This window comes from Gavialis gangeticus, unplaced genomic scaffold, assembly GCF_001723915.1.
Source record: "Gavialis gangeticus isolate Ggan-Ray unplaced genomic scaffold, GavGan_comp1, whole genome shotgun sequence".
NCBI classification, from domain to species: Eukaryota; Metazoa; Chordata; order Crocodylia; family Gavialidae; genus Gavialis; species Gavialis gangeticus.
Genome location: NW_017729030.1, coordinates 6,574,081 through 6,583,904, shown reverse-complemented (window position 1 = coordinate 6,583,904; position 9,824 = coordinate 6,574,081). Strand labels below are relative to the sequence as shown.

The window sequence follows — 9,824 nt, the reverse complement described above, 5'->3', positions numbered from 1 at the left end:
TCTGAGTAGCATACCTCTCAATCTGCACAAAAATGGGTATAAAGTGACAGATCTGAACTAAGGGGAGACAAAAAATGATTATGCAGGAAACTTAGAATGCTATGAAATTGGTTCTGACCATGACCTAAGTTTCATGATTCCTTAGTTCTTGAGGTAAATAATTTTTAACAACAAAAGCTAACTGAATCTGTGTGGCATTGCTTCTCTACAGAACTAATTATCGGTTCTCACCCAGGGCTGTTGATTCCACTCCAGTGGCCTAACAACTGGGCCTAACAGCACTCAGCTTCACAATGCCCAAGTCCCATAACAGATGCCTCCAACTCGTTTTATCTTGTGCTTAAAAGAAAAGATCCAAATTAGGATCTGACAGCTTTATCTGTTTAAAGTACAAAAAAAATTAGTCTCAAAGGTGCCACTTTGCCCTGCCTTCTGTCTGACTTCAGACTAACATGGCTAGTTTTACTGTTGTATTGTTGATATAAAATAATGAATTTATGGTGTCCCAGTTTTAACCTAGTCTCCTTTGTTAACTGTTCACAACTGTCTTACACTCAAAGTTCCTCTTGAGTTGAAGTTTCTTGGGGACTATGCGTGGTCTCTGACCAAAGGGGGAGTTCTTGTGAAAAAATTAAAAAAAAATAAAACCATTATTCCAAGTCTGCAAAATGCACTCCTGGAGAAAGTATACTTTCCCCACAACCTTTTCCCATCATTTTCCAATCAGAAGCTGCACCTTACTAACTCAAAAGTGACTGACAACAGCAAGTTAAAAACCACATGATTAAGTTGTAGATTATACCGAATGCTAAGCAATAAGCCTGGTTTGAACACAGGTGCTTGAGTATTTCTGAAGTAAGGACAGTTTACATTTAAAATTGGAAGACAAAAAGAAAGAGAAGGAAAAAGGTTGCTTAGGAAAATTTGATGCAGGTTGGAGAAAGACTAAGGTTATCTAAACTGTGAGCTTGTAACTGCTTGTATATGTGGATCCGTAGGTTGTTTCAGTTTGGTGTTTTTTATCCACTTGACATTATATTTATATTTTGTATTAAGTGAAAAATACATAATACTAATAATAATATGAAGAGAAGGCCAAATTTAATACATATTTTAGGCTTACCTCTGCATTTCCTGAATTCTGAGTAATTGATTTCTCTGTTATAAAGTATTGAATTAATTATAGTGTTCCTGTCTAGAATACATTATGGTAGAAACCCTTGAGGAAACCTGAAAAAAGACAGAAATATCAATGTCATCAAGACTAAATGTACTGGAAGCAGACAGTAATATGTAATTACAAAAAGTGACCAAATTTAATTTGGACTATTATGTAAGTCATTTAGAATTTGCACTTCCATGAACTCCTAGGTCATATGGACAAGATCACAGCAGTTGCAGAAACCCAGAAGGATCTCATGGTTGTGACAGCATCTCAGGATGGCACTGTGAAATACTGGGATTTGAACACTGGCAAAGCCACCTTCACTTTGCGTGGTGCTGGGAAGAACATTGACTCTATTACTGTGTGCCAAGAGAATAGGCTGGTTGCAGTGACTGAAAACAACTCCTTTAAAATCTGGGATCTTTCCCTGGGAAAAGTGATCTATAAAGCTGATGGTTTTCCAGACACTCCAATATTGACATCTGCAATGAATGGGCAATTCCTTTTGGTCTTTTTTGATGGAAGCCTGCGAGTCAAGGTGAGATTTTTTTTTTAATGTTCTCTGAACGAATGATAAGGACAACTTGGTTTTCAGTAACAGAACTGGCATTTTACAGAGGTATTTATTCATATAATAATAAATAGCCTTAAACATTTAAAATAGCATATCAGTGAGGTTGAGTGCATGCATACATTTTATGCTCTTTTAATTGGCTCAAAATAAAAAGATCACCTGAACATTAAAATGGGTGAATTATAATTTTTAAAGAGTATCCAAATATATATTAAACTTAGACGTGTGACTGAGTGTTAATATGTATCCTGGAATAGGAGGATGACAGCATTTTAAGAAGACACACTGGAGCTCCTGTAAAAACTTGTTGGCATTCTGAATAGCTGTATTATTTTTTCAGGACATACATGTCAGCAGACAATATGAATGTGGTGCTGAAAACGTGTACGCATAATTAGAACTTATGCTGTCCTGCAAGCACTGGGCTATGTACCTTTTTCAAGTTACAAATATGAGCATAAAGTGATGTGGAAAGGAAAGATTGGTGGAGAGAGAGCTAGATAATATTAATGTAATGGGAAAACCTGTAAAACACAGTAATTCAGAAAAATACATTTGAGATGAGCAGGGTTCTGTGCTGGTAGGTTTTTCTGAACAAGTACCTTGTAGGCTCAGGTAAATATTAGCATACTTAGTATTATTATGGCACTTTTCATCCTTGATGCGCTGTAAACTCATTAGTCAATTAATCTCTCCTATCCCTATTAAGTAGGAGAAACTAAGACAGAGAGGTTAAGTGACTTACCCAGACAGCAGCTATATATACTTTCTATCACAACTGTGATCATAGGGAAACAGTTAGCTGAACAGACCTTCAAAATTTGTCATAGAATTCAATATTGTTGCATGTGATAATGTGCCAATTCTCACTTCAGAATAATTATTCTTCCAGGCCAATAACCAGGCCAATAACCTATGTAACTGTGGCCACTGACAGATACCTTAGAGGAAGGTGCAGAAATCCCCCAAATTCCCTCCTCCACTCCCTGACTTCCCTCGCCCCCACCCCCCAACTCAAAATAATTTGCTCATGGGATACTATTCTTCTTAAACATCTTCAGCTAATAGTTACCCTTTGTCCTGAAGAATGAGACTTTAATAACTCTCATTAATATTTAATCCCATCTAATAGAATCTTATGGATGGTCTCCATATTTCAATATTTCAGGGAGGCTGACATTTCTTTATTTAGTTTAACAATTAATCCAATTAAGACCCCCAGTTTAAAGATAGAGTGAGTAGATCTTCTCAGACTATTTCTACCCAAAGAAGATTTTCAATGATAACGTGTCACTGGAAAATAACCCACCAGAAAAGGAGACTAACTAGTTGGTGTTAAATTAATAATTATGATGTTCAGTGTCCTGAACAATTACTGAAATGTACTGCAGGGTTTTTAATGACTGGAAAGTGAAGAGGAGAAAACCATAGCCTTTTGGGAGGAAGGTTAACCCAAATCCAAGATGACTTTGAATTAAAGATACCCCGCAATAATTAGATGCTATACATGGAAAATTATAAATTTGTGATAATGTTCCATGTATAGCATCTAATTATTGGAGGGTCATATTAAATGCGTTCCCTTAGCTTCTGCAACATGGGAAGCATCAGCAGTGGGGGCAAATGGCAGGGAGAACAGTAGTGGGGGGGCAGGTAGAAAGATGCAAGTGGTGTGAGGGGGCAGGCAGTCTGACCCTCAACGCTGTGCCCCCCCATCACCACTAGCCCCCTATTTGTGCCCCTGCCACCTGTCCCCTGCCCCTCCCCCATCACTTGCCCCCCTGCCCACTTCCTGATCTGTGTTGGTACCTGCTCCCTGACCCACACCACTGGCTCCCGACCCACCACAGCTACTGCTAACTCCAAAGCTGTTGATCCCAGGCAACAGTGGTAGTTCTGGCTCCAGCCGGGACCCCAGACCCTGGGCCCCTGTTGGAACTGGAGCTGACCCCTGTCTCTGCCCCAAGCCATACTCTAATCCAAGTTGAGGCTTTTTCCCCATCTTGAATGGGGAAAAGAAAACCTTGATTTGGAGCACAGACGTGCTCAAACTGTGGTCCGCAAGCTCCATTCAGGTGGTCCACAGAAAGGTGACCTAAGGCTAAAGCTGAGAAACACTACACCCAACTTCCCAGAACTTTGCTCAAAAAAACAGGCACATCCATTGCATTAGAAAGGTAAGACTACTGGTATTAAAATATGAGTTGTGTGCTTTGATTTGTAGAACAAAAAAAAGTTTAAGTGGTCCACCAAGGCCCTCGGCAATTTTCAGGTGGTCCACAAAAAAAAAGTTTAAGAACCACTGATATGGTATATATGAACTTCTCTGAGCTGCCATTTAAGTAAACTAATTTGTGATCCTCTTTCTCTCTGGATTTTGTGTATTTCTTTCCCCTCCTCTCTCAATTACTTCTGGCAGTTTCTCACTTTGTGTTTCTTCCCATTTTGTTTCAGTTTCTGCCTATTTACTGTTTGAAGCTCTTCCTTCTTGACTGTTGCATGGTCTTGCAAGCATCTAATTTTTCTCCTTTACTTCTTCCCTATCTCCTCAAATGTCACTTGCTTCAGATATTGTTCTAAGGCCCAAAAAAGGGAAGCAAAGGAGGGTGATAAGCAAGGGCAGCTATGTCCATGAACCTGTACATTAAGCTACTGTCTGGTTCTAGGTGTTTGATTTGACTGATTCATGCCAGCTGCTCCATGAAGCACACATTTCTGCAGAAGATGATGCCCCTGTACACAAGGATCACTCCATACTGGTATCAAAGAATTCAGTGAAGGACTGTGTCCTCTGTGCTTACAGGTTAGTAGAAACTGTTTTACCACAAGTCCATGAACAAATGAAGTCCCCCTTCAAATTCAGCTGTCCTGCCCAGCCTTTCTATCACTGCAGTTCTGCTTCAGTCCTGTCTGCTCCTGTTTTCCTTAGACTTGTATTGTCATTAAACAGTCTGCATTGTAACTGGGCATTAAGCTAAAAGGAATCTGTTGTAGTTATGACCTCTCTCATTATACCTTCCCTTCCCCTAACACAAATATAACTTGAAATAGGCAAATTGTCTGTGTGAGAAAATATATGTTCTTTTGGTTTATAGTTTCATAATTTCATAGACGTTTGGGTCGGAAGGGACCTATTAGATCATCAAGTCTGACCCCCTGCCCTGGCCAGGAATGAGTACTGGGGTCAGATGACCTCAGCCAGATTTCTGTCCAATCTCCTTTTAAACACTTCCCTGGAAAGGGACAGCACCACCTCCCTTAGAAGCTTATTCCATATTTTGGCAACCCTCACTGTAAAGAATTTTTTCCTGATGTCCAATCTGAATTTGCTCTCTTCCAGTTTGTGGCCATTATTTCTAGTTACCCCGACAGGCACCCTGGTAAACATTGTATCCCCTATTTCTTGCTGGCCCCCCCAGTGAGTTTGTAGGTGGCCACAAGATCACCTCTCAGCCTCCTCTTGTGGAGGCTGAAGAGGTTCAGGTCTCCCAATCAGTCCACATAGGGTTTTTTCTGTAGGCCTTTAACCAGATGAGTGGCCCTCCTCTGAACCTTCTCCAGGCCATCCACATCCCTCCCGAAGTGCGGCGCCCAAAACTGGATGCAGTACTCCAGCAGCGGCCTGACCAATGCTGCATAGAGGGGAAGTATCACCTCCCTAGACCTGTTTGCAATGCCCCTACTTATGCAAGAAAGGGTGCGGTTAGCTTTACTTATTACCTCATCACACTGGTGACTTGTGTTCATTTTGGAGTTGACTTCGACTCCAAGATCCCTTTCCGCAGTTGTGCTACTTAGAGTGGTACCTCCCAGGCTGTAGGAGTGTTGATGATTCTTCCTCCCAGGCTGTAGGAGTGTTGATGATTCTTCCTCCCCAGATGCAACACAGGACACTTATCCTAATTAAACTGCATCCTATCCTGTTCAGCCCATTTCCCCAGCCTGTCCAAATCAGCCTAGATTCGCTCCCTGCTGTCTAGTTTGTGTACCTCCCCCCATAGTTTGGTGTCATCAGCAAACTTGGACAGGGTGCTTTCTACTCCCCTATCCAAGTCACTAATGAAGATATTGAATAGTACCGGTCCCAGGACAGAGCCTTGGGGGACTCCGCTGCCCACGTTACTCCAGGTAGAAAATGACCCATCCACCACCACTCTCTGGGTGCGTCCCCCAAGCCGATTTTCTACCCACTGGACTGTGTAATAATCTACATTGCTGTGTTTAATGGCACAGTGTGTTCATCAAATACATGTGGTAACACAAATATAAAATACAGACTCACAAATATTTGGTCAGATTGAATACCAAACTGAAAACTAGGAAAAGAGCTCATGCTTCTGAGAAGTAAATTTGTGCTTACGCAGCACAGCAGTGTTTTGGCCAATCAGAAGTTTCATAGCTAATTTCAGTCTATGTAAATATTTTGTTAATTGAAAAATGATAGGTTTTCTAAGGAAATGAGGTAAAGCTATACCAATATCTCTCAGTATATTTCGCTAAAATATAACCATAGTGAAACTCAAATAGCACAGCACAGAATAAGGCAGGAAAGCTGTAGTTATGGCATTTTGACAGGGTTATTCTTATGGGTTGTATACGAAATCTAATGAATCGTAGAAAATATAGAGGGTCATCTAGTCTAACCCTCTGCTCAAGGCCAAATTACCCCTGTCAAAACTGTCCCAGTCAATTGTTTGTCTAACATGCTCTTAGAAACTTCCAAGGATAGAAATTCTATAACCTCTCTAAGTGATCTGTCCCAATGCATTAACCGATACCTAATGAAAAAGTAGTTCCTAATAGCCAACCTAAATTTCCCTTGTTGCAATTTAAAACTGTTACTTATCCTTTGAGGCTACAGAAAATAGTCTATCTCCATCCTCTTTATGAATGCCTTTTGAGGATTTGAAGCATGTTATCAAATTTCTTTTCAATCTTCTTTTTCTAGACTATCCCAGTTCTTCCATCCTCTTCTCATAAGTCATGTTTTCTAGACCTCTGATCACTTTTTGTTGCATTCTGCTGGACTTTTTCCAATCTGTTTATGTCTGTCTTGAAGTATTGTGCCCAAAACTAAGCACCGTACTTAAAGTAAGACTTCACCAGTTGTGAGTCATTTCCCTTGACTTGCAGGCAGCACTCCTGTTAATACACTCCAGTAATACAATCTAGTATGCTATTGAGTGTTTTGCAGCAAGAGCACATTATTGATTCACATTCAGCTTTCTGTCCACTTTAACCCCTAGGCTCTTATTCCCCAATTTGTATTTGTGTATTTAATTGTTCTGTCCAAAGTGTAGGGCAGCATTTGCAGGGTTTGCTTTTTGTGGGTTTGGCTTCTGTCTGTGGACTTGTTGGCACTGAATTTATGACCCAGATACCTTGTTCTGAGCAGACCCAAACCCTCAGACTGACCGTGACTTCTCCATTTGATAACAGGCAAATTTTATTGACAGTGATAGCAAATAAGAATAATGCAGGAAAGGCAAGCAGAGTCTATATATACCAATCCTAGAACTGTCACAGAGGGAAGATATGTCTGGCCAGTACTCAAGCTTCACCTTGAGGTTTTATCTTGAATATCAGATGTCAGCAGCCTGGAGAGTGAGGGCCAAGGCCCACTCCCATAGTGGGGTGGGTAAGATGTTTTGGTGGTGTGTCTTTTGTTCATGGTGGCCTTGGATTCCCTTCTTGGGGCCTTTTGCTGCTCTGAAATCCCTCCGTTTGTATTCTTTATCTCCCTTTGATGACTCTTCATTCCTCGGCATCATTGATATGTTTCCCTGTGGTCATAATACAGTCTACATTTTGTTCTGTCAGCTTATTCCTTGTTTCACAAACCCATCACATGCACACATCTTAATTTGCTTATTTACTGGTTTCTCCTAATTTGGTCTGTCCACCAAAGCTGGAAATCCGAAGGGCTCTGCAGTTGGGCATTGTGACCTGGCACCAATGCTGCAGAATCACTTATCTCTGTTTGGGTATACTGTTCATATTATGGAACAGTGTGGTACATGTCTTCAATTTCCCAACCAGTGTGTCTTCTGGCTTCAGACACAGTGGGCCTTGAAGGAAACTGTCCCAAACAGGCTTTTTGAAACCAATTCACCCTTGCTGTTCCCCTGGACCATTGTTCTAATGAATATCTACTTTACCTACAAGTTAGTTCCTAAAAGTAAACCTCTAAATACCATTTTCTAGCCATCATACTGTGCCTAGTGGTTTGGCAAAGTGAGAATGGTGACATAGAATCTCTAGTTTCATTTGTTCTTCTCTTGACAGGAGTGGAAAAGAAGCTATGGTGTTCAGTGCCAAAAAGGGACAGGTGACTGCTAAACTTACAAGTCAAGAACCAGGAGTTGCAGTTGAAGGAGTAGCCATAACTAAGGAATACTTCCTTGTCATATTCAGGTAGAGGTTGTGTAGAAAATAGCATTCCTCAATATTTTTCAATATTTTTCATAGTGGATGTGGTACCTTTTCATTTATATCTTGCTTGCTGCCTTTGTAAAATACCTTTCTGATGGGATACTACTCAGTCTTGGTTTAGTATTTATTTTAAACCAGTTTCTGTACATCTCCTTCATTTTCTGTAGATGCCCCTTCATGGGACAGCGGGATATTGTTCATATAGAACTCTTCAGTGTTGGTACCTTTGTCTACACTCACACACTGAAGGGTTGCTGCAGTGACTTTATTTCCACCTACTTCATTAATCACCTGGGATCCCATCTTGTGGCATTCAGCTGTATCCCAAACACCAGCACCACTGAGATAATAGTATGGAATCTGGAATCTGAAGAGCATAAGCATCTGGCTAAATTACCTTCAGTCCCTATTGGTGGTGAGTGACTCCACTTCTGTTGAGCCTTGTTATTGTGAAATGGGTTTGACTGAATTATGTAGGAATTATGTAAAACAGAAACCTTACACTTTCAGTTCCATACTTAGTCCTTACTACTGCATTGCATTATTATAGATATAAGATTTTCACAGTGTTGTTATAGGCCAGTGCCAGTGTTCACCAGTCGGTTGATCGGGATTGACTGGTGGGTCCCAGAGCCTCTTGAAGTCAATCCTGGGCTGCCAGGGCTGAACACATGTGCGCCACCCCCTGACAAGTCCAGCAGGTCAGTCAGCTGGGGAGGTAAGGGGCAGAGGCCCAGGGGGACATGCAGTGGGCACAAAACCCAGCCCCCAGTGGCAGCCAGGATGGGGCAGGGCATGGAGCCACTCACGGCTCATCTGGGGGAGGGGGCCACACAGCCCAGGAAAGCACTCCAGATCTGCCCACAGGGTGGGGTGGGGCAGGCTGAGGCTGGGGCCAGGGCAGTGCCGGGCTCTTCCTGGCCGAGCTGTGCTCAAGCTGGGTGGCTGCAGCTGCAGCAGCGGCACTGGGAACAGGGCCACAGGGGGGCAGTAGTCCCCCCAGTAATTGCTCCCAGCACTGCCACCAAGCATAATGCAGGCCAAGTCCAGTGAGAACAGCCCAGCACAGCCTCCCCTTCCCCCTGAGGACGTGGGGGCCAGGGGCTGGCAGATGTGGGGGATGGCAGGCTGCAGCTGCAGGCTGGAAGGCTGCACCAGGCTGTTCTCACCAGGCCTGCACTCAGCACACGTCAGCAGCACTGGGAGAGGGGTTGGGGGGCAGGAAGTCAGCAGGGATCATAGGATCCCAGCAAGATAAGCATCCAAATGTGTCTTAAGGCGTTCAAAGTGGGTGTTTGAACCGCCTCCGGTGGCAGTCTATTCCAAACCTTGGGGGCTCAGACAGTGAAAAAGTTCTTTCTCATGTCCAGCCTGAATAGGTCACAGTGGAGTTTGTGATCATTCGATCTTGTCGTCTCTTGGGGGGCTCTGGTGAACAGTCGTTCCTCCAGATCCTGATGAGCACCCCTGATAAGCTTATAGGTGGCCACCAGATCACACCTGAGCCTGCGCTTTTCCAGGCTGAATAGTCCCATTGCTCTCAGCCTCTCATCATAAGGTCTGTTTTCCTGCCCTCTGATCATGCACGTGGCTCTCTGCACCCTCTCAAGCTTCTCCACATCCTTTTTGAATTGTGGGGCCCAAAACTGGATG

At 42.7% G+C, this 9,824-nt stretch overlaps 1 protein-coding gene across 1 annotated transcript in view; it reads left to right on the top strand.

Moving 5' to 3' along the window:
* Positions 1-9,824, top strand: part of LOC109301024 (NACHT domain- and WD repeat-containing protein 1-like) — a 20,143-nt gene that overhangs the window by 8,591 nt on the left and 1,728 nt on the right. Inside the window, exons 4-7 of the mRNA XM_019521887.1 lie at positions 1,372-1,703; positions 4,406-4,542; positions 8,025-8,153; positions 8,339-8,586. Coding sequence (XP_019377432.1) covers positions 1,372-1,703; positions 4,406-4,542; positions 8,025-8,153; positions 8,339-8,586 — 846 coding nt within the window. The remainder of the gene's footprint in view (positions 1-1,371; positions 1,704-4,405; positions 4,543-8,024; positions 8,154-8,338; positions 8,587-9,824) is intronic.